The following is a 25,972-nucleotide window of genomic DNA, read 5'->3' as shown; positions in this document are numbered from 1 at the left end:
ACGACACCTGTCCCAAAAGGATAAGCAAACTTACACTCAAAGTCCCGCTATAAATAGCCCTCATAAAGACAAGGTAGGGGACTCGAATCCCAAAAAATCACTATTCATCGCTTTGGCAGTTCAGTTTCACTGACTTGAGTGTTGAAGTGCCCGTCCGGAGCAAGGACTCCGGGTTGGCCTTCTGACCTCGTGTGCCGTCGTGCAGGTTATTGCCTCTTTATCAACTCAGCTATCAGGATTCGCCAGATCAGCTCTTACGTCACTGCCTTATCTGTTACCAATTCAGGGCGTAACATGTTTCATTTTATAGACTCCCTTACAACCAACAAAATTTCTTTCAATAGGAAAATCTGTAGTCTCGTGACATTTTTGTAGAAGGAACCACCAAGGTTTGGAACAGCCGATATGAAGGAACCACCAAGTTTTGGAACAGCCTATATGAAGGAACCACCAAGTTTTGGAAAAGCCGATAGTTGTAACTGTGTGTCTCTTTTGAAGGAGGCCGTCTATGGCTTGAAACAAACAGCAAGTTTTCGGTTAGATTGCTTTAAATCGCCTTGGCAGGGAAAGGCTATGTGGAGAGTGTCTCCAATAAGTCTATCTATCTGAAGACCAATGACAAGTATGACACATGATTTATTCTCTGTTGTCGATATAATCATAACCAGAGAAGATGACAATGAAATTGTAGGTCCAAACAACAAATTCAAGGAAGAAATAAACAACTTGAGAATCCTAAGTACTTCTTAAGAGTGGAAGCAAAAAAAAAACGTCTAAGGGAAAGATTTTAGCTCATTGTAAGTGTGCTCCAAATCTGTTAGAAATGTTTTGAATGTTTAATTATAAGTCGGTTGGTACACCAATCATATTTAGCAAGGCAAGTGGAGAACAAGGGAAGGTAAAGAATCTTTTACTGTATCAGAGCACAATAGGAGTCCCACAATATTTGGCATCCACTCACTTGATATTACTTTATTTTGCTAAAAAAGTAGGTCATAGTCTACATGATCAACAATAAGAACACAGGCAGGGAGCCAGAAGAATCACGAGTTATTTGAAATGTAATTATGGATTGTTTTCTTCAATTCAAGAGAGCATGGAAGAATCTACAAACAAAAACATAAGGCCTCTTTGGGTACCACTAAAATTTATATTCAGTCTCATTTGAATAAAGTCGTATGCAAACAATGGATACAAATAGTTCAATATATGTATGTCTTAGGAATAAAAAAATGGGTTAAGGTTAACAATGTGGGAAAGTAAATTCAAAACTTTGAAGGGTAGCAAAATCTTAAAATATACAGAGACACTGTATTACTTGTGCAATTAGATTAATTATTTCGTAAATTTCACAAACTACTATAGCCCTCCCCTTTGGCTTGGAGATGACAAGTTCTAGAGGTTGATATTATACAACCTAAGAACAAGTATTACACAGACAAATGATGTGGGTACGTAACCACGAGGCCACTACAACCTGCAATATGAGCGATGTGAGCTTAGAATGGAAGCCTAACATACAAAGAGGCTCAATCACCTCTAGATGTGTAGGCTCATAGATAGACTTGCATGCAGGTGCTGCAATACTGACAGCAAGAACCTATCAAGGGATATCACACACGTGCTAGAACTAATGTGATTGGTGATACCAAAATGTCCGCGCAATAAATTTTTATGCATCAGAAAATTACATACATAGAAAATATTGGGATCAAATATCCCTCTTTCAAGAAGAGGTTTTAGTAAAATAGTGGGGAAGTACACATCTGGCTCTAATGGATGTTTATTACATTTTATAAAGAAAGAAAGTACCCTGATGTCTATAAAATAGTAGACAAGGAAAGTTTAAACCTTTTTACAAGACAAAATGACCTTAGTCTTTCTCATGTCTATGAAAAGAGCAAAGGTATTTTCTAGAGCATATATGACTATAGTTTCCTCTATATGAAACATATGTTGTGAGCACCAACTAAGCTCTTTGCCCAATCATGGGGTGATGTGTTCATATGTAAAAGAATGGCCCAACATGCCAATTTTGTAGCTTTTGTTTTTGTCCCCTTCTGGGGTCCTTTTGTATTGTTTTGCCTTAGTTTTATAAAATTTAAGGTTTTTTAAAAGACCAACCAAGATCTATGTTTAATTATATCATTTTAGTTAAAATAAACTACCCTATAATATGATTGAAAGATTTCATTATCTCTGCAAGGTGATATGAAAAGACAGCACTAAGAATACTGGCAACAGAAGGCTTAATGCAGAACGGTATAAAAATAAAATCCAGACAAAGGCACAATATAGGACTACACCTCTTCAGATACTGCTTAATTTGTCGGATTGAATACTTTGCCAGTGTTTGCTGCTCCTCTGGTCAAACTTCCATACTCATTTATAGACCAACCATGTTTACCAGCTAACAAATCACTGAAATTGGCTTCAATTTCGCCAATTCAATATTCACTCGGGCCAAGCGAACAACATAAAAAACGACTGGACCTTTGAACTCAGCAATGGAAGCTGAACTAAAAACTCTACAATGAAATAGTAAATTTGATTAATAACATGAAGTTAATTGTGAAAATAAACAAGCCCAGTGAACTTCCAGAATCATAAATGTAGAAAATCAAAAGAGCCATCATTAACCAAATTCTGATGTCAGTGTTAAGATGCACAAAAAGATATTTCTTTGAATGGCAAAGATTTATCAATAAGAAGGCACGAAAACACAGGAGATTAAAAATAACATATCTTCTAGTTCTCAGTATACGCATCGAAAATGCACTGCTCAAGAGAATTTCTGTGAGTAAATGTGATTTGTTTCTTACTGGTTATGATTTTGCAGAGATGGCAATAAAAATCAGAAAAAACGAAATGTGGGTTGGTAACTTCTAATGAGTTTTGCTTATTAATATGGGTGCAAATTGCAAGCATTACTAATTGCTATACTCTCTTGAGTTCCCTTACCTAATGTCAGTCTAGGTTTGCTATGAGTTGAGTGTGGTTTTATACCAATTCACCACAAGTTGGTGCAAATTCCCAACCATCTGGGATCCCTTGACCAATAAGCCAGGCTTTTACCCGTCTGATCAAGAGCATCAACCAAGTTCTTCACAGGTAAAGAACCAAGCACTATTACTATTTGATTACTCAAGTCCACACCAACCCCTTTTTAACTTCTGAAGCCAAAAATTTGCTTATTGTAAACAACATAAAAGAACAAAATACAAACACAGAACGATTAGGTTATATGGTTACCATCAAGGGAAACCAAGTTATTCTTGACAGCAGAATCAACAACCATCACACTTCATGTCCATCATTTATTCTGTCAGAAATCAAAACCAAACCCACAAAATTTCAGAATGAAAACTAGCATAATTTAGGTCTCACAAGGTGTTCATGTACATGAATTCAGAATGACAGAACAAAGGTGTCCTTTTCTTCGCGGCCACCCCATCGAGTGTATTTATGAATTATGAGTCATGACGACTATTTTTAGACTACAACGGTGTGACTGGGGAAGAAAAAGGGCCCACCGACTATTGTTACTTAGTGGCACCACTTTTGGTTGATCTTAACTGAGCCTTGGTTGGATTCCAACGTTCCCAAATCAACCCACTCAATGGTTCCTCTAATGCTTAGGATTAATATGCGTCCTATTCATATAATACAGATGAGGTTACATTGATTGTGATTTGTGACAACATTCATATGGTAAGTTTTACCTCGGATTACCTCTGGTAAAAAAATCAATTATTTTAAGCATGCCTTTAACGTTTTTGTTGGTTTCATTTTATATTTATATCTTGTATTGTCTCTACAGAGAAATTAATATCGAAGAGTACTTAATCTTGAAGGATTTTCAATCCCCAATGGACTTCGTAGACTGTGGTTCCGGTGGGGACTCTGGCTAACTCAAAGAACTGCCTGGAACTTTTCAACATGGAATTTCAGAGTGAGCGGAGTCATGTGTTAGCCATGAAGAAGTGGGAATTTTTACATTCAAAATTTTAATTATTATCCTAGGAAGTTTGTGGGCTTTTCTTACATATATGCCTATTTTTAGTAATTTCTATGAGATAATGACAGCTTGGTTCTTTCTTTAAGATAATGCCATCTTGGTTAATTTCTATAAGATAGTAGCATTTGTTGGGACCCGGGTAAAACTCGCCCATAAAAGCTGGCCGTTAAGGGGAGGGTGCCCAAATCCTTATAAGCCCATCTACATCCTTTCACATGTCCGATGTGGGATTATTGCTTTCATGTGGAACCCCAAACAATCTCCCCCTCCATGTGGAAGCAATGTGAACAGTCTTGCCCAGCCACATGGGTGCAACGTGGGAACACTACGAGATCTTCCTATATGGATTTTTCCATCCTCGGAGGCATACCGAAGTTACCAAGATCTTTCTCTCGGGATATTTTCATCTTCGGAGGCTAAACTGGGGATATCACTGCCCGGCTCTGATACCTCTTGTTGGGATCCGGGTTGAACTCGCCCTTAAAAGCTGGCCGTTAAGGGGAGGGTGCCTAAATCCTTATAAGCCCATCCATATTCTTTTCCATATCTGGTGTGGGATTATTGCTTTCACGTGGAACACCAAACAACATTTTGGGTGTTTTCATTTAGATAATAGTATTTTAGTCACTTTTTTTACAACAAGGGTATTTTAGGATTTTCCATATTTTAATAAAAAAATCATTTTCTCATTTTCCATGTGATAAGGGTATTTTCATGTTTCATGAATAAGGCCAATTCATTTATTTTCATGACATAGGGGTATGCTAAAAATTTTACCTTTTTAGCATTTTTTTAGGGAGATGATAAACCCGCATCAAGGTGGCAACTGGGCTGTGCCGACCCGCGACACGCCCGGCACGGCACGATTGCTACAGTGACATGGGCCATGTCGGCACGGCACGAAGACGTGGGCCTTGCCGGGCTGAGGGTTTAGGCACGCGGCACGAACCGGCATGACAAAAATCAGTGTAAAAGGGAGTTTATGTGGCTATTTTCTCGTGCCTAGCCTCGTGCTTATTCGTGCCGGCACAGCACAACCCGTGGCCAAATCGTGCCGTGCCTGGCCCGCGGGCCGTTAATTTTCGTGCTGTGCCGGCACAGCACGGCCCGTTTGCCACCTTGAAACCCGCACCACCGTAGGATTATTCTCACCATTTTACTCTATTTGACGCCAAAAAGCGTCAACAAGGAGGGTAACGTGAATAGACTTTAGCGCTTTTTTTTTTATGTCAAATCAACATTCAAGGGGCGCGGACAATCCTACAATGTGTGCGAATTTATCATCTCCCTTTTTTTATTTTCTAATCTTTTTCTATTTTTTTTCATTTTCCATAAGGCTCTGTTCACTTGCGTTCCCGGGAAAGCAAATCCCTGGAAAATAGCCTCATTTTTCCTTGACAAGACAGAATTTTGGTGTTCACTTGCTTTCCTGAGAAAGTAACAAGCCTAGGTGGAAAATGTCAAGTAATGACATGGAAATTGCCAACAATGATGTAGAAATGTCTCTTTTCTCACAAGTGTGGGAAACTAAATCCCACTATTTTGGTCGGATTTGCTTTCCCGGGAAAACTAGTGAAAAAAGGTGGGCAAATAGTTTCTCAGGAAGCCTTTTCCTGCACAGTTCCTGCGCACGTGAACAGGCGCGGGAAACCTTTTCCTACACAGTTTTTCTGGATTTCTTTTCCTAATGCCACGTCAGATTCCCGAGAAACCTTTTCTTTTCCTTTCCCGGGAAAACAAGTGAACAGAGCCAAGATGAGGGTATTTTGGTTATTCTATTCACCACTCACATGGTCCTCTGATGCCCCTTACTTGGGTAAAAAACACCATAGACTTGGGTCAAAGACCCAAGCACCTTTACTTGGGTAAAAAACACCTCTCTCTCTCTCTCTCTCTCTCGCTCATTAATTAAAGAGTGCTGCTGGGGAACTGAGAGTGGAACCGAACTAATCACCCCACACAACATGGCATATGAGGGGTATTTTTGGCAATTTAAGAATCAGTACGCCAAAAATAAAGGGAAAGATTGCTGAGGTAGGAAACCGCTATTTGTTCCACTCCACTCTCGGTTCCATTCTCAGTTTCCTTATCATTATTCTTAATTAAATAAGACAAATTCAGATATGAGGTGGCTCCTCTCTTGGTAAATTTGAGCAGTGGGGATTTGCTAGCGTCCATCGCGAAGGCATTTCGCGGAACGTTTGTTGCATGATAGAGCAGCCACCTCTTGGATAGAGTTTCATAAATAGATAAAAAGTAACCATAAATAGATAAAAAATTACATGGGAAGAACCCTGGCTATCGAGATGATCAGGAAAAAACAAAGAACGAAAAAAAAAAAAAACACAAGGAAAAAAACAGGGAACAGCTCACAAAACAAAGACTTGTCAAGGAGGAGATAGTCAAAGGATTCCAAAGCCGCCCTCGAGACTCCCTCCTCGGCAAGCCAATCCGCCTCACTATTAGCCTTTCTCTTTACATGGCGAGAAGAAACGAAGAAACCTTCCACAGAATCCAAGATCTCGTCCATCCAATCATCAAACCGCAAGGGGTTGGGAAATTCCCTCAAAACCACCAAATGAGGTTGAGGAGGTATAACTGCAACAACGGGGTTATGGTGTATGCCGTTATAGTCCCATAATTTTCAAAATGTACTGTACGGCTGACGCCATTGGATGATCCAAACCGTCTATTTGATGGGCCATGATCTAAATAGAGTGTGGTCCAAAAAAACATTTCTAGAGGATGACCCTAGCCCTCTGATCTATAGAGGAACTGCATATTATGGAAACCTCTATAGATCAGAGGGTTGTGATCATCCAATGGAAATGATTTTTGGGCAGAACCTGTTTAGATCATGGCCCATCAAATGGACGGTTTGGATCATCCAATAGTGTCATCCGTACAGTACTTTTTGAAAATTACGGGACCATAAGGCTTTACACCATATCAAATCCCTAGAATTAAAAACTGCAAAGGGTTAAATTGGTCTGCATATCACACCTAAAATAACCATACGTTTAGATGAGAGATAATGGGCAATCATGATTGATGATCCGAATGTGATGCATCACAAATAGATATGGAACACTAATGAAGCTCACTAGGGCCGTTTGGTTCACATCTAGCCGGATCTCTCGTATGTGGGATAGCAAAGTCTTGATTCCACTTCATCTCATATGAAGGGGATTCTTTCCATATGCCCGTTTTCAGACTTGACCTCAAAAAATAAGCAACTAACAAAACAAGAATAGGTCTTCTCTCTCACTTGTCTTATTTCCACAGCCAAACGAATCGAATCACGACCATCAAGCCGACCTTAGCAACAACCAAACTACTAAGATACGCATTTCTCACCGTCGCCTGGCCTGCGTTAGAACCCAAGGAGCACCCAACGATAAAGAACCCCGAAACTGCCCAAGAAGAAAAATACAATACCATCTTTTGTCCATTTCCCCATCATTCCACTATATAAAGATAGACAAAACCCCTCAAATGATCAAAACACTCCACACTTCACTCTTGTTTAATCTTCCATGGAGAAACAAATGCAGAGAGTGCTCTCAAGCATGGCAATCTTCTTGCTCTTCATCATGTCCCTCCTGTTCAATTTATCTCCAGTCATGGGTAGAAACCGATATTCACCCATAACCAGTCAAGATGACAAAAACAGCCTTCATACTTTCAAACACGACCGATATAGACCCATAACCAGCCAAGATGACAAAAACAACCTTCATACTTTCAAACACGACCGATATAGACCCATAGCCAGCCAAGATGACAAAAACAGCCTTCATACTTTCAAACACGACCGATATAGACCCATAACCAGCCAAGATGACAAAAGTAGCCTTCAAACTTCCATGGGTAGTCGCAACCGATATCAACCCATAACAAGCCAAAATGACCTTCAAACTTTCATGGGTAGACACAACCGATATCAACCCATAACCAGCCAAGATGACAAAAACACCCTTAAAAATTCCATGGGTAGTCGCAACCGATATCAACCCATAACCAGCCAAGTTGACAAAAACAGCCTTCAAACTTACATAGTTCATGTAAAGCAGCCCGAAACTACAGTTTTCTCCAGCTCCAGTGATCGAGAAAACTATCATAAATCCTTCTTGCCCAGCGTAAACGAACAGCGAATGGTTTATTCGTATGCCAATGTAATCAGCGGATTTGCCGTGAGATTGAGTAAGAATGAATTGGAGACCATGAAAAAGAAAGATGGGTTCGTGTCTGCTCGCCCCGATAGATTGGTGTCTCTCCTTACGACCCACACCCCTGATTTCTTAGGGTTGCACCCAGGGGTGGGCTTATGGAAAGACTCTAATTTGGGAAAAGGTGTGATTGTGGCAGTACTGGATACTGGAGTATTGCCTTCTCACCCATCCTTCAACGGCCAAGGAATTCCCCCACCACCTTCAAAATGGAAAGGGCGATGCGAATTCAATGATACTGAGTGTAACAACAAAATCATTGGAGCGAAATCCTTCCTCAGCGGAGCTAAAGCTATGAGAGGCTCTATCCCAGAACCACCGCTTATTGATGTAGACGGACACGGCTCACACACGGCCAGCACAGCCGCCGGAAGCTTCGTAACTAATGCCACTGTGCTGGGGAACGCTAATGGCACCGCCGTTGGAATGGCACCCTATGCCCACTTGGCAATTTACAAGGTATGTTCTCTCGTGTGAAACAACCAATTACTCCAAATGCTTAAGCGGTTAAGAGTTGTTGTTGTTAGTTAAACATTTAGGGCACGTTCGGCTACGATGAATTATTTTTCATCATAAATCTGTGTCTTTAATTGGTAATTCGGGTGAAGTGGCTAAAAATCAGGAACAAAAAATTGTCTGAAATGATGAAGTGATGAGAAGTGGCAAAAAATTATGAAACAAAAAACTCTTCGAAAAATGGACGGACATTTTCCTGATTTTAAGACACTTATAGGCTCATCTCAATTGCACCGTCTCAAATCTCTCTCCTTCTTCCACTGCCCTACCTCTCTCTCTCACCACTTGGAAACACTGATTTATCAAGAAAAAAAATTCTGACAGCCACACATGGCCTTATACTTATCAAGTGTGACCCCTCTTTTGGGTTGGCCTTACATGTGGCAAGTGTGGCCCTTATTTTTGGTTGCCCATACATGTGGCACATGAGGACCCTCCTTTGGTTTCGTCGATAGGCACAATTTCTTATCCCATGTGAAACAGTCCGATGACTCCACAAGCTTAAGTAGTTAGAGTAGGTGCTATCTAATCATTCATCTATGGATACTTGAACAGGTATGTTCCGTAGCAGACTGTGCGGATTCTGATATATTAGCGGGAATAGACAGTGCAGTCGAAGATGGAGTCGACGTAATCTCCTTGTCCCTCGGCAACCCCCCCGTTCCTTTCCATCAAGACGTCGTAGCCCTTGGCTCATTCGGGGCAATCGAGAAGGGCATTTTCGTCAGTTGCGCTTGTGGAAATAGCGGCCCTTTTGAAAGCACACTCTCCAACGAAGCACCCTGGATTTTAACGGTAGGAGCGAGCACCATTGACAGAAGCATAAGGGCTACCGTCAAGCTCGGAAATGGACAAGAACTCAACGGAGAATCTGTATTCCAACCCTCTGATTTCGGGCCCACCTTTTTGCCGCTAATCTACGCCGGAGATAACGGAAACCCAGACTCTGCCACGTGTACCGCTGGGTCCTTGAACGGGACCCGCTTTTTAGGAAAGGTTGTGTTGTGTGATCGTGGTGGATTGACGCCACGTCTCGAGAAGGGCAGCGTCGTGAAAGAAGCAGGTGGGGTCGCTATGATTCTCGCCAACGGACAGAAAGATGGGTTCAGTACGGACGCCGATGCTCACGTGATCCCGGCATCGCACGTGACCTTTGCGGATGGATTGAAAATTAAAGCGTATTTAAATTCGACGGGTAATCCAACGGCCACGATTGTTTTTAAAGGGACGGTGATCGGAACATCACCGTCTCCGATGGTGGCATCCTTCTCGTCCAGGGGGCCAAGTATTGCTAGCCCTGGGATTCTGAAACCAGATATAGTGGGACCCGGTGTGAGTGTTTTAGCTGCATGGCCCTTCTCGGTGGACCCATCTCCTGCTCAATCTACACCGTCCACTTTCAACATAATGTCTGGCACCTCAATGTCGGCCCCACACCTTGCTGGGATAGCTGCATTGCTTAAAAGCTCACACCCCGATTGGTCCCCTGCGGCGATTAAATCTGCGATTATGACAACGGCCGAAATTGTGGGGTCCAAAGGAGAACCAATTGTGGACCAGAACCTAAACCTGGCTGATTTTTTCTCGATGGGTGCGGGCCACGTGGACCCTTCGAGAGCCGATGATCCAGGTTTGGTTTACGATCTTGGACCGGACGATTATGTCCCTTATCTCTGCGGGTTGGGGTACAACGATTCGGATATCGGAACTATTACTCGCCGTCCGATTAAATGTGCTGATTATGGGAGTATTTCGGAAGGAGAGTTGAACTATCCTTCGTTTATGGTGGCTTTGGGCCCCACACAAACGTTTAATCGTACGGTTACGAATGTCGGGGAGGAAAATTCGTGTTACGAGGTGGTGCTTACGAAGCCGATTGGAGCGAATGTGGTTGTGTCACCCATGAGGTTGGACTTTACACAGGTCAATCAGAAGATCACTTTTTCTGTGACTTTTAGCCGTAATAACTCTGATATCGTGGGGTCGGCCGTCTCTTCTCAAGGGTTTTTGAGTTGGGTTTCTTCAACCCATTCAGTTAGGAGCCCTATCATGGTCGCATTGAAATGAGAGAGAACGAGGAGAAAAACAAACATGCAAGAGGAGACGACTCCGTGCCCTGCATATTGTTTGGTGAGAGAGATTAAATATGGACCTTCTTGTATATAGATGAGAAGGCAAATTAAGGACTTAGAATGAAAACAATATAATGAGTATTGTTTCCCTTTAGGTAGTGAGGGGGACTTAGTGTGGACCTTCTTGTATTTATGAGAAGCTATAAGGAGTTTGAATGAAAATAATATATTTATAGGTGATTGTGGTGGATCATACTGTTTCTTTGATTGATTGCTGTTCGTTTTGGATTTTTAGAATTTATTTCAAGTTCAAAACTCATTATTGGACTAAAAATGCATCTAAATTTTTGAGTCCAATAATCAAATTTGGATTCAAAATCAATTCTCAAAATCAAAATGAATAGCGTCTTAGTATAATAGAGTATGACTATTTGAACGATCAAACTTTTTTGTCACGCCCCAAACCTAGGATCCAGGCCAGAATGCAACATCGATGCACACCTGCAAGGCGAGCCCCACAAGCATGCAAGGCATTCGATATAAACAAGTGCCGACAAAATGTGGACCTTCTTGTATTTATATGAGAGGGTAAAGGATTTTGAATGAAAAAAAATATTTATAAGTGATTGTGGAAATAACATCTCGATCGTACTGTTTCTTTGATTGATTCGGCCCTGTTTGTTTTGGATTTTTAGAATTGATTTTGAGTTTGAAACTCATTATTTGACTAAAAAATGTGCATGTTTAAATTCAAGTCAAATAATCAAATTTGAACTCAAAATCAATTCTCAAAATGCAATTAAAATGAACAGGCTCTTAGTAGAGTTTGACTACTTGGATGATCACCATTAGGATTGAATCCTAACTATTAATATTGCCTCATATATGGTAAATGTTCATATGATATGAATAGTAGATCGGATGAACCACGTGAGCTGATCGATCTGTATGGTCGGATTGTCCGCAGTACGTTTAATCTTCTATAGATGGACCCTACACGAGGCCTAATAGAACAAGGAGTTAGGATCCAATTAAGGAGAGGCCAATGAGAATTTTTGTAGTGTAGTGTTCATCAGTTTGATCAATAAGCGCAGTCAGTTCACTATGCACACGAGTCTGAAACTGATGGCAACCATGGGAAAAAAAAAAAAAAAAAAACTCAGGGGACGGTGAGGACATTCTCTTACACAGGCTGGTATGAGAGAGGGTTAAGAGGGCAATGATTAAATAGGAATTTTTTATCTCCATTTCCTAGCCCGCTTGCAGCTTGCCTCTTTTTTTTTTGATGGGTAAGCTGGGGTTCAACGGGGACCCCTACCGATTTATTAGATAAAGAAAAAGATAAAACAATAAGATCACAAACCAACCCTAACTCGGAACAAGCGAGAAGGAGGAACCAAGGCTCTACAAATAAGAGCGACAAGCAGCTTGCCTCTCCATTACACTAGATAGCAAGTAAACAAATATTTCATGTTTGCCAATCGTAAAAAAAATTCATGATATCCTTGTTCTAAAGTCTAAACAAGATTTTTTTTCTAGGTTTCTAGTCATGTATGGTACGCTTATCACTCGCCCGCCTCTATTCCATGGAATTCTTCTTCATTGTTGCCAAAACATTAGATCATACCGCGAAACATTTTAATGTTACGTTCACAGTAACTTATTTTCTCATCCCACTGAGAGGCTTCAGCCTTCAGGCCTGCGGCTGCCAGAGGGGCGGCTGTGGTAATAACCGGCTGAATATTTTGTAGGCTTTGTCCTTGCACTCGAGGAGGAGCGGGTCTTCGGGGATGAACACGTGTCCATATGGTGCAATACAGATATCATATTCTTTGATAAGGCATTCATAGGAAGGGTCTCCGGGTTGAAACCAGCCAATCCACGCCCTTGACTCTGCTGTCATCGGTAGATCAAAGGCCACCATCGCCACCAGAAATAACACCAACAAGACACCACCCATTCCTCTGCTACAGGTCCTCATCTTCCTTCCTCTCTAAGTTCTTAATGGTAATCTCACTGGGAGATCTAAACGGCAAAAAAGGAATAATATTTTCTTGCGTGCCCTTAGTTCCTTTTTTATACACTAAAAAGAACGAGAACGTAAGGAAATATCGAATGAAGGCTTACCTGGGGCAGTTTCCCTTTGAGCAGTAGTACATTGCCTCATTTAATTATCCGAAATAAACGTAAGGTGCTAACTGCTTAATCTTCGTTAAAACTATTTACGCAGGGCGGTAATAAACTCTCCCCCTACCCGGGATAAATTCGCACCCCACAACAGGTGTGTATGCCTATTTGTGGACCCACGATATCTAAGTGTTATTCAACAAATTTCTATCTAACATTTATCAAGCATACTCTCTTCTAAAAATAAAAAAAATTGTGGTGCACATGTAAAATGACTGGAAGTGGTCATGGGTTCCACGACAGATGACCTATTGCCCAAATAAAGTTCAGTTACGATGATCTTAGCCGTCCAGTAATAAGGTTTAAGCCGTTGATCACTAAAATTGTTTGCTAACTGCCAATAATCAAATGGCTTGGATCATCTGATCAATGAGAATTTTTGGATTGTGGCATTGTTTGACGAAATGCTAATACAGATGCTTGTTGTCCCAAATGTGCCACGTGGAAACGACCAGATCTGTTGATCCAACCAGCTATCACAAGTACCGGACCACTTCCACTGACCCCACCTTAATCAGATGAACCTAATCCTTATCCAATAAGCCAATTAAAACATCACTTTTATGGTTTCTTATGATTCCTCATCGACCAGATACTTCAGGATTGCCTTTTAAGGCACCATATATCAATATTCAATTTGAACTTATTCTTCTTCAGCTTAATCCGCTTACTTGACACGCCCCTTGAAATTTTCACCGGATTAGGCATCATATCAATCGCCCCGAGGGCCCAAACTTCGGCCGGCGAGTTGTTAAATGCTTTTACACATACCATAACATCCTTGGTAATAATATTTATAGGTTTGGCCTTACCGTCCATATGGGGTGGCAATAACCGGTCTGTTAGGTTAGCTACTCGGTTTTAAAATCAGTTTCCATAGATTACTTTACAAATTTTTGAGAATTCTATTTTGAATGCGTGGTTACTTATATATCCTGGTGAATTTGGCGTGTTCCATGCTCTGTTGTTTAACATGATGCTTCAGAGCTTGATTTCAAATCACTGGACGATTTTGAAATGGGACTAGTAGAGCAATTAGAATATTGACTATCTCAATTAAATTAAAGAAACTTCCCTTCATTCATCTACAATTCCGGGTGTGTTCCTATAATTCGACAAATTTGGAAGTCTTCGACAATTGCATTCTTCTGAGCGCATTGATGTTGTCAGATTTGCTAATTTAGATAGAATTATGGGACAATTGGATCCATTGAATGTGATTTTCGATTGTGAGTGATTTTCGATTGTGAGTGTCGATAAATGTTGTTTTAGATTGTTACAACCGATTGTGAGGCCCAAACTAATTTTGAGTCCAATAATCGGTCTGAGGTTTACAATCAGTGGTCACAATCTAAAACGAACAGGTTGATGAGCCCTTAATTGGATTATTAAGATTTGGGATATATTATCCTCCTTAATTTGATTTCTTCCCTGGGTCAGCCCCCTAGTGTTTTTATGACTGCTCTTTTACACTACAAGGGGTTGGCCCAGGAAGAAAAGAGGGCGAATATATCATTTTCCTAAAATTTGTGTTTTGCATTGATTGTGCGTCCTATCTCAAAATTTGAGCACATTGGTCCATAGAAACCGTAACTCTTGAACTTCCGTGGCTCCACGTCCAAATGATGCGCTTGTCAACGCCTTCTAGGTGTTCGAATTCTTTATTTTATAAATGAAATAGGCCATAAGTGGCAAAATGGGGGTGTTCCATCAATAGAAACAATCTTAATCGGAGAAACACATCTACAAACACATTTAAAAAGTTCAGAACAAACTGCATGTATTTTTTTTAGGGAAATGATAGATGTGCTCCATTTCATTACTTGGGACACCCAGTTGCAGTGTATCCGTGACTGCAAAGTACTTCCGATTTGAAGGAATGAACGGACCTGATTGCCACGTACAATGCAGCTGGGTATCCCAGGTGATGAAAAGAGGCGCATTTATCATTTCCCCTTTTTTATATTCAAATTCTTTTTAGAAATATGACTCAACTCAAAGTAGGGGTGCAACTCGGGTCGGGTTGGTTCGGGTTGGAACCCATTTTTCCAAACCAACCTGACCCAACCCGATTTCCAACCCGGCTGGGCTCAACCCGACCCAACCCGATTTCCAATTTGGGTTGGGTTGGGTCGGGTTGACCCGCTGCACATGTTTTTTATGTGGGACCCACTTTTTTTTTTTTTTTTTGCTCACATTCCTACGCAGGCATCCACCATATAAAAAATCTTTGTAACTAAAGGATAAATTTATGTTGAAATTTAAGCACATTTCTAGCTTCATAAGGATAAATTTATGCTAGAATATTCACTCGTTTGCCGTTTTAACTTTTAAATTTTATACATATGGGAATACTTGTCAGGTTTCGGGTCTGGTCGGGTTGCCTGACCCCCCAACCCGACCCAACCCGATTTCCAATCCGGGTTGGTTTTTCCCAACCCAACCCAACCCGATTTTTCAAAAAGCTTAACCCGACCCAACCCAAATTCCTGTTCGACCAGTCGGGTTCGGGTTGAACCCGACCCGAGTTGCATCCCTAACTCAAAGCATGCATGACAAGATAGTTAAGTGCATGTCTTTGCTAGATTAGGATGTGAGTTTGTTAAGAGCATAGCGTGGGTTGTTTTTGTCTTTTCAGGTATCAAGGAAGCATATGTACCCTCTTTGAAACCCTAATGCAATCTCTCTCTCTCTCTCTCTCTCTCTCTCTCTCTCTCTCTCTCTCTCTCTGTGTGTGTGTGTGTGTGTGTCTCCATGATTTCAGAGCTGTTGCAGCAAGTCCTTGGTTAAAAACCAATCAAGTCCTTGATATTAAAAATCCACATGTGCGGCCAACCTAAAAGAGGGGCCACATGTGCCACGTGTAATGTCAACCCCAAAGAACGGAACTTGGCTCAGGTCGGGGTCTGAGGAACTTTCCTCTGACCCCTTGCTAATAGTCTAATAGGAAGGGGTGTGGAAATATCAATTACTTCTGAAAATAAAAAGTAAGCATGGAATTGATATTTTCACACCCCCACAATCTTTGCTATTATAGGGGGTCTGAGGAAAGTTCCTCGGACCCCGACCTGAGCCAAGTTTTGTTCAATCCCAAATGGGGGACTACACGTGATCGAGGGGGAGTGTTCACATTTAAATGATTGAATAACACCATCTCCAACCGCTTAAGCTTATCGAGTGATGGGATTTGCTAGGGTACATCGCAAAAGGCATTTCACAGAACGTCTGCTGCATAAGATGCTCAATTTTCAACAGATTGTCATTATTCATGAGGTGGTTGCTCACTCATGCAACCGAAGTTCAGGGAAATGCCTTTTGTGATGGACGCTAGCAAATTCCATTCAAAAGTTCAGGAATTTTTTGAATATAAATAAAATTTTAAAGAGTTCCTTCTAGAAGTGTTAGATTATTCCCGGAAATTCGGTTCTATGATAGGAAACACCAATGATTGACTTAAAAAATAGTCAGCCGGCTTACCCTCTTAAAATGCCAGTGGTAATTATTGTTTTTGGTGGAAAACAAGTATATCCTCATGGGTAGCGACGATGATAATTATACATGTCCGAAGACGGAACTTACAAAGGCATTTCTTTGTGAATCCAGCCCTATATCGATTCCACAACTTGAAATCTTCCTATAAATACACAAAGCCACATACACAAAGCATTGTAACTCAAGCCTCTCTTGTGAGTGTTGTAAGTAATAGATGGCCAAGAACAGGTTCCTCCTCTGTTTTCTCTTGCTGGCACTCTTTCTGTTCACTTGTCATTCCCAAGTAGAGGAAGACGGTGATAGAAAAGTAAGAAAGACTCTTCTCCTTATTCTTCTTTTGAAGGGGTGTTAAGAATTTTGTTACTAATTAAGTGATAAAATATGGAATGCAGATTCACGTCGTGTACATGGGAAATGCTCCCAAGGGTGGCATATCTGCTGCGTCGACCTTGCATCAGAGCATGCTAGAAGAAGTACTCGGAAGGTTACTAGCTATTACTAAACAATATTAAGTTTACTTCTAATCACTATCTCAATTGTCTGATAAATTGACTGTTAATATAAGTAACTAGCATTCTTGGCCCATTCTATGCATGGGTCTAAAGTAATTGGTCCAGTCTATTGTAATATATATGAGGTTTAAAATGGTGGGCCTCACGTTATGCATGGGCATGGGTGGAGAGATTTGTCTGCTGATGGTGGGCCCTCTCATGGTTATGAAATGGTGGGCCTGACCATGTGTATGAGTTTGGGTAGATGATGGGCCCTACTATAACAAAACAAGAGGTGTAAAATGGTGGGCCCTAGCTATCCCTGCCATGCATCGATGTAAAATGAAGGGCCTCACCTCTCTTGCTTAGTGTTGAGCATTTGATCTCTTAAGCTTAGTGTTTGTCGCTCATATGTGTCGAGCCTTGGTTCTCCCTCTATTGCTTGTTTTGAGTTAGGGTTGGTTTTGTGCTTTTATCATATATATCATCTTTCTCTTTATCAAATAAATCGGTAGGGGTCCATGCTAAACCCCAGCTTACCCATAAAAAAAAAGGTCTGTAATATAGCACCACCATATTACTTGTTCCAATCATGTACGGTGGAGATTGGTTTGGAATATCTTTCTTTCTCTTCTTTTTTGTTTTTGTTATGGAAAACACTTTGAAAACGGAATCCAGTCTAGAAAATAAAGACAACAGTGGAGCCGACGTTGATTTGGTCATTCCCACTGTATTGATTGCGTTTCATGCGGTTTCAAGATCACTTTATGGCATTTCTTGTGAACCCACCAATAATTGATCCCAGTTTTTTTTAACAAAACGGATTCCCGTTTTGCTAGCAGTGCTCATTAATTTGTTATTTTTCCTTTTCTTTTCCTAAGAAGTCTCAATATTTTCAAACCACAGTAGCGCTGCCGCCAAAGAGTCGCTCATTTACAGTTACGGGAGGAGTTTCAATGGGTTTGCAGCTAAACTATCTGAGGAAGAAGCTGAGAAGTTCTCAGGTGAGAGAGAGGATGAAATAAAATAAATGAACACAAGTAAATGGAGGAATGTATTTTGAAGGGAAATGGCCCTTTATATGTTGTTAATTTTGAAAGTGGTTTACAGAGATGGACCAAGTGGTTTCTGTGATTCCAAACACCATATATCAACTTCACACCACAAGATCATGGGACTTCATGGGCTTCAACCTCAATAAAACTCGAGTCACTCCTCAACAAGGAGATGTCATAGTCGGTTTGCTAGATACAGGTAAATGAATTTACTGAATTTGAACTCCTTTGCCTTCTCTAATTTAAAAAAAAAAGGTTTGATAAATCATATCATTTATGTTTGTTTTTAATTTCGACAGGAATCTGGCCTGAGTCAGAGAGCTTCAATGATGAAGGCTTTGGACCTCCTCCTAAAACATGGAAAGGAACATGCCAAACTGAAAATAACTTCACTTGTAACAAGTAATCCTTAATTCATATCTTTTCTTCCCTATCTCTTTCTTCAAATTTTCAAGCAATTTGTTTTATTTTTGTTGTAGCTCCAATAGTTTAAAACTGCAACCGCTTACTCCAAAAGCTTAAGCTGCTAGAGTTGGTGTTAGTTAATCATTTATACTTCAACACTCCCCCCTCACGCTTGGCCCCTATTTTTTGGGTTGTCCGTATACTTGGATTTTTAATATCAATGAGTTGCTGGTTTTTTAACCAGAACCAGCAGTGAGGCAATAGCTCTGATACCATGTCAAACAACAAATTACTCCAAAAGATTAAGCTGTTAGAGCTGGTGTATTTAATCATTTATACTATAACCCCCACCCCCACCCCCACCACCACCACCACGCGTGGCCCCTCCTTTTTGGGTTGTCCATACAAATGGATTCTTAATACCAAGGAGTTGTTGGGTTTTGAACCCAGGACCAGAGATGAGGCAATAGCTCTCATACCAAGTGAAACAACCAATTACTCCAAAAGCTTAAGCTGTTAAAGTTGGTGTTATTTAATCATTTATATTTCAACAAAAACAGTGGTAAATTTTTATGAAAATGTTCAATCTACAGCAAGATTATTGGAGCCAGATACTACAACAGCCCAAACTTATACTTTCCCGAAGACTTCAAATCACCAAGGGATAGTGAGGGCCATGGCACACACACTTCTTCGACGGCTGCAGGCAGAGAAGTATCAGATGTGAGCTTCTATGGGTTAGGCCAAGGGTTGGCAAGAGGAGCCGTTCCTAACGCTAGAATTGCCATGTACAAAGTTTGTTGGTCATGGGGATGCACAGGAGCAGACATCTTAGCTGGATTTGATGATGCTATAGCAGATGGTGTGAGCGTTTTATCGGTCTCCCTCGGAGCCTTGTTCGCAGTCCCCTACTTGGACGACCCTGTAGGAATTGGAGCTTTCCACGCAATGAGGAATGGGATTCTTACTGCCAATTCCGCAGGAAATGAAGGCCCTTACTTAGGATCTGTTGTCAATGTTGCCCCTTGGTCTTTAACAGTGGCTGCTAGTAACATCGACAGGCAATTCGTGTCCCAAGTGGTGCTTGGCAATGGAGCAATACTCATGGTATGTAAGTTTGTTGCAATTCTGAATAACCCAAAATAGATTACTTGCTTTATCTTTCTCATTATGTTTCTAACTACTTTTCTGATTGAAATTACAACTTAAAAGGGAAATGCACTCAATACTTTTGCACTTAATGGATCGATGTTTCCCTTGATCTACGGAGGAGATGCACCCAACATATCCGCTAGTGTTACAAGTGATCTTTCGCAATACTGTGTTGGCGGTTGGTTGAATGAGAACAAAGTACAAGGAAAGATTGTCCTTTGTGATGTTCTTTGGGATGGTTCAGGGGCGTTGTTGGCCGATGGGGTGGGGACTATAATGAGTGATCCACGGTTCTCTGATTTATCCTTCGCATATCCACTAGCAGCCACGCACATAGGAGTAGACGACGGCAAAACAGCATTGGATTACATCCGATCCACTGAGTAAGCTATATGCTACAATAATTCCCTCTGTTTTGATAGTTTTATTGTTTAGGCATTTAACTAGTGATTTTAATCATTTTCAGTAATCCGGTTGCGACCATTCTGGTCGCAGAGGCCTGGAGCAATTCGGTCGCTCCTCGTGTTGTGTCATTCTCTGCAAGAGGGCCTAATATAATCACACCTGACATTCTGAAGGTATTCTTGTTCTTGTCAAAATCTAATTTTAATCCCTACATTATGCTCTATTGGGAAGAAAATCTTGCCTTCTAAACGAATTATGTAAAGAAAACCTGTAACCCATTTGTTTCGTACAAATATACAGCCGGATCTTACTGCCCCAGGTGCAGACATCCTAGCTGCCTGGTCTCCAGTGGCAATACCTTCTGTTTCCTATCTGGATAAAAGAAGAGTTAAGTACAATATAATCTCAGGGACATCTATGTCTTGCCCTCATGTCAGTGGTGCAGCTGCCTATATCAAATCCCTGCACCCAGATTGGTCTCCAGCTGCTATTAAGTCTGCCCTCATGACTACAGGTAAACAGAACGCATGGAAGTTCTTAGATCTCCTTTGCCTGTGGGATTTGAGATTTTTTTCTCTCTCCAAATTTTATGATTATTGTTTTTTCGTTGATCCTTATCGACAGTGTTCTCACAAAAAAATGCACTTCATTTTACCTGTAAATCATTTTTTTTTCATTTAAATTTTCTGAAGGAACCAATTAGAGTTGGTGTTATTTAATTATTTATACTTCAACACTCCCCCTCACGTGTGACCCCTCATTTTTTGTGTTCGCGGTACACATGGACTTTTATTATAAAGGAGTTGTTGGGACTTGGGACCTGCTGTGAGGCAATAGCTCTGATACCATGTGAAAGAACCAATTACTCCACAAGCTTAAGTTGATATATGGAGTTGGTGTTATTTAATCATTTATGTTTCAACAAATTTTGCTAGTAAAAGTTCCATTTTTATGACACAATGAATCATCATTGGCAGCTTTTCTTCTGAATACTGAGAAGAACGATGAGGCGGAATTCGCTTATGGTTCTGGTCACATCGACCCTTTGCAAGCTGCAGATCCTGGACTGGTATTCGATTTATCCGAGGACGACTATGTCGAATTCCTTTGCAAGCAAGGTTACAATACTACCACACTGCTACTCATCACCGGAGATTCAAGCAATTGCTCAAGCAACGCTACTGGGAACTCCTGGGACCTTAACTATCCCTCCTTAGCCCTCACCATACAAGATGGACAACCCATTATGGGCACCTTCCCTAGAACAGTAACCAATGTTGGCTCTCCAAACTCTACATATACAGCCACTGTTAGTGCACCCTCGATTCTCAATGTCACTGTCGAACCCTCCGTTCTTTCTTTCTCATCCATTGGCCAAAAGCAATCATTTACTGTAACAGTGAGTGGTGGAGTCATCACGCAGCAGCCCATAATTTCAGCTTCAGTGGTGTGGAGTGATGGCCTTCATAAGGTAAGGACTCCGCTCGTTGTCTACACAGTTGTTTCGACAGCTATTGAGTCGCCAGAGATGACAACTCCTGATTCTTTAGAGGGTTCTTCTCTTTACAACAAGAATGGAATCCTCAAAGGGGTTTTACCATCAAAACCATAAAGCTAGTTCATCGTCTTTTCGAGCGTTAACTACTAGGCTTATGCAAGCTTTAGTAGTTCTTTGGATGAATTGTTCTGCTTCTACTTGCTTTCTGTAATGCAATAAAACAAGTGTTTTCATGTGCTCAATGAGACTATATGTATGATTGGAAGTACTAAATAAACATGAGTGGATTTCCAGGCCTCCTTCATAGTGAATATAACTCTCTCTGAACTTGTCTCTTCGAGCACGACAACACTCGGTTTCACCTTCATACCATACTTGATCTTTATAATTTTTACTTGAAAAAAGAAACCAAATATTTCTTATCAACTTTTACCTCAGTACCTTTGATGAACCACCTAATTCGGTGGTCAATTTGAGTTTGTCAATAATATCTTGTGAGGCAATATTCTTAAAACTTCCAATATGAGAATAATAATGCAAGCTCCCCATTCTAACATCATTAATTTGTACTTTTCGTCTTTAGACATGGGTATATTCGCCTCTTTTTTCTACTTATGACAGTCCGCCAATACCAAAAACATGCGTGATAGAAAGTTAGGATTGCATAATTGGCCTGGTTTTTTGGCCATGAGAGATATAAAGCAAGATCTGTCAAATGAACCGTTCAGATCATTCAAAGGAAGGGCCCACTATGTTCTAGCTCTGCTTGCCACACACTAATAAAATGAGGTCATGCTATAGTGATCAGTGTTCCTCTCCCACATCTAATAAGGGAAGCGTAAGAGAAAGAAAGGAGTGCCACTGTGAAAACAAGGGAGTGTTATAAATCAACAAAAGGATCTCTATTGACCCTCTTGTCACCCTCATGACAATGGCAACTGAGCCAAAAAGCTGCAAACGAGAAAGTGTAGAGAAGAGAAGTCGGGTTGTTATTTGCCATTGAGACACCTTACACTTCTTCCACCCCAATATGTTGTTAACGAGGTCTTTATATTCAAGCTTTCTAAGTTGGAGAATCCGCAAAGAGTATTCCTCTTCTCACTCAGTAGAATCCGCCTTTCGTCCCATGCAGTTAGCACTTAGCAACCATCGTTGTTTACTCACTTAGTAAAGCCAGTAGCTTCAAATTTCAAAGCTACAGTTATTTAGTGTGGAGACCTAAGACGACACACCTGTGTCAGGTAGGTCACTAACAGCCCGACTTGGTCAATTCACGACCGAGGAGAGTGAACTGTGCAAGGAGTACCGCATGACAATAGATGCTTAATCGATTTTCCGGTGGCCTAAATGCCTCCTTTAGCCGGCCGGCCGGACTCTCCTCCGATCAGATTTCTGTTAATCTTGTCTGGCTGCCAGAGATCCGACAATAGATTTTGGGTGATGATATTTTCACTCCCCCTGCAGTAAGCATTCGCCCCCCCTTGCAACTTGATTTGACGTTGCAACTTGATTTGACGTCAAAACGTGTTAAAGTTGCCCACTTTCACATTATAAGGGGGACGAATGCGTACTTCAGGGGCGGTGAAAATATCATCTCCCTAGATTTTATATCAACTTTTGGCGACCTACTGGACTCTCCTCCAATGCCATATTGGTCACAGGAGATAGTTGTGCATTCTCTTTTCCCTGTATGCAGATCACATTCCCAATGCATCATTTCTCTAATGTATTTCCCTAGCATACCTCTTATTTTATATACTTTAATAATTTTTTACTTGAAGGCTTATTTGGTTGAAGAAACAACACTAAACAATACAACCTAAGCATTAGAAATAGAAAATATATATATATATATATATATATATATATATATATATATATATAAATAAAAGGAAGATGGGGGGATAAATTAACTAATTAACCCATATTTGGTGAAGGGATTTTATAAGGACCATGGCTAAGATTATGTAGTGGGCTCACTTAGGATCGGATCTATCCATGTATGGGGCACATGCAGTCCATTTGCGTCCTAATTTAGTTGGGTCCTATTCCGTAGATCCATGCATCATAGTTTTTGTTTCTGTGTCGCAGTCCTATTAAGAATCGTAACATCTGTTAGATTGTCACCAGTTCCAAAAAAAAAAACATATGTTACTCTCCTAGGTCCTATTATTGTCTTTCAAAATTTTATACAAAGTTAGAATTTTCAGTGTGTATTTTCATTCTCTTAAAAAGAGAAAATATATGCAAAAGAAGCCGATATAAAGGAAGTTGACTAAATTATAAAGGAAGGGATTTGCTAGCTTCATCGCAGAAGGCATTTTACGGACCGTCTATTGCACCTGACAGCAGCCACCTCGTTAATGAAAACAAAATCTGCTGAAAAGTGAGCCTCTGTGGCTGCTGTCAGATGCAACAGACCATCTGCCAAATGCCTTCTGCGATGGAAGCTAGCAAATCCGTAAGGGAAAATGTGTTAGAAAAGATACCACCAAAAAGTATATGACCACCCTTTATGTGTCATACACTTGTAATACCCCGGCCAGCGAAGATATAGCTATCAAGCTGATATATCAGTCGAGATATCCCCATTTATATTGGCCTATATATTTGAGAATTTGAAAAAAGTATATTCGCCACCATGGCTGATATATCTCTCTTTATCTCGTTGATATATCACTAATCTACAGTGACATATGGGCAAATTTTTTTAAAAAGAAAATGGAAAAGATATGTATAGCCTGTTTAATGTGTATAAGAAATTTTATATGATATGTGGGCATGTATTTCCATAAAAATACAAGCCCAAAAAAAAACATATATAGTAGGGCCCACCTATTTAGTGAATCTTAACTACTCATTTGTTGGTAATGCCCAAAAAATCTTACCCTCTGATGTATTTGTTGTATATAAGCTAAGAAAGTTCAATGAATGATGATGTAAAACCATCCACAAATCGAAGGATTAGGATCATCCTATGGAGTACATTTTGGCCATGACCTATCTATAGATCATCCCAATAGGTGGGCCACACTGTATAATTTTTTGTGTTATAATATTTCACAAAATACATGTCCACGCATCATATAAATTCTTTGTATATAAATACCCACTCTTCCCTGTATACGTGATGCTCAAAGGGTAGGCCTACCATTGCTTTCATTTTCAAAAGCATGAGACATGAAGGGTGGCCCACCATTTATTTTTTAGGAATATGTCACACCCAACGTGACTAAATAATAGAATTTTACAATTATTATAAGAGAAAAGTGTTTCTAGTCTGTCGACTAGAGATCATTCTCTAGTCCGGCGACCAAAAAAATAGGTCCCACCTTATTTTGGTGATGCAAAGCATTCATTTGATGGGCCCTGACATAGAGAGGGTGTCTACAAAAAATCAGCTCCATAGGATCATCCCAACCCTATGATTTGTGGAGCTTAAAATTGGCACAAATCTGTCCATTTTTTAGCTCCACAAATGGAAGGGTTAAGATAATCCTATGAAGCTGATTTTTTGAGGACACCCTATCTATGATGGGGCCTATCAAATGAATGCTTTAGATCACCACAAAAAATGTGGGGCCCAAGTGTTTTTGGTCACCGGACTAGAGAATGATCTCTAGTCGGCAGACTAGAAACATTTTTCTCTTATTATAATTTATTTTAAAAGTGTGGTGTACCATAGGTGGGTCCACCATTGTGTTTATATTACAAGCATAGTTTTAAATTTTGGTCGAAATATTTCGATTTTAATTGCTACCGAAACAAAATCCTTTTGGTTTTAGGATTTCGTTAATGTTTCGGTCAAAATATGTGAAACATAAAACTTTTCAGATAAAAGAAATAAAGTTTCTGTTGAAATGCCAATATTTGGACAAAAATTCTGATAAAATCAACTCCGCTCATTGAAAAGAGAATAACATCGAGATTCCTTTAAGACATTTCTAAAGACGACAAAAAATAAAAAGAAATAATAGGTGAAGAATCTTACCAGAATTTTAGCCATAATTTTGTATAGATTTCTTTGATTTTATAAGATTTCAGCTAAAATTTCATATTCACACGGAAACCAAATTTTAAAACCTTGATTACAAGTATATGACACACAAAGGGTGGTCCCAACCAGGGAAGCAGGATTCGTACTTGAGGGTGGGGATTCGCGATTCACCGAATCGCGAATCGGAATCGTGATTCGATTCGATTCTCTGAATCTGGGGAATCCCGAATCGATTCCGTCGGAACCCCGATTCCTAATTTTGGGAACCCCGATTTTTTATTTTGGGAACCTCGATTCCCAATTTATGGAAACCCTGATTCCCACTTTATAGGAACCCCGATTCCCAGGCGATTCCCTGCGAATCCCCGGCGAATCCCAACTCCCCAGCGACTCCCGACGATTCCCCGGCGAATCTCCGTCGACTCTCTGGCAAACCCACGATTTCCGCTCTCGAA

At 40.5% G+C, this 25,972-nt stretch overlaps 2 protein-coding genes across 2 annotated transcripts; both read left to right on the top strand.

The window, feature by feature from the left end:
• The first annotated feature begins 7,554 nt into the window (after positions 1-7,554).
• LOC143888794 (subtilisin-like protease 4) lies at positions 7,555-11,088 on the top strand. The gene is made up of 2 exons (XM_077393196.1): positions 7,555-8,706; positions 9,319-11,088. The coding sequence occupies exons 1-2, from the start codon at positions 7,555-7,557 to the stop codon at positions 10,828-10,830; spliced, it is 2,664 nt and encodes an 887-aa protein (XP_077249311.1). The 3' UTR covers positions 10,831-11,088.
• A 7,175-nt stretch (positions 11,089-18,263) lies between these two features.
• LOC143888793 (subtilisin-like protease SBT4.3) lies at positions 18,264-21,779 on the top strand. The gene is made up of 7 exons (XM_077393195.1): positions 18,264-18,315; positions 18,360-18,462; positions 19,059-19,572; positions 19,678-20,000; positions 20,084-20,195; positions 20,323-20,536; positions 21,000-21,779. Exons 1-7 carry the CDS (start codon positions 18,264-18,266, stop codon positions 21,632-21,634), a joined length of 1,953 nt encoding a protein of 650 aa, XP_077249310.1. The 3' UTR covers positions 21,635-21,779.
• Positions 21,780-25,972: the final 4,193 nt, after the last annotated feature.

The sequence above is a fragment of the Tasmannia lanceolata genome, unplaced genomic scaffold, assembly GCF_043159265.1.
Source record: "Tasmannia lanceolata isolate RefF3 unplaced genomic scaffold, GAP_Taslan_0.1 ptg000012l, whole genome shotgun sequence".
NCBI classification, from domain to species: Eukaryota; Viridiplantae; Streptophyta; class Magnoliopsida; order Canellales; family Winteraceae; genus Tasmannia; species Tasmannia lanceolata.
The sequence above is the reverse complement of the archived record's forward strand: the minus strand, read 5'-3'. Positions and strand labels throughout refer to the sequence as shown.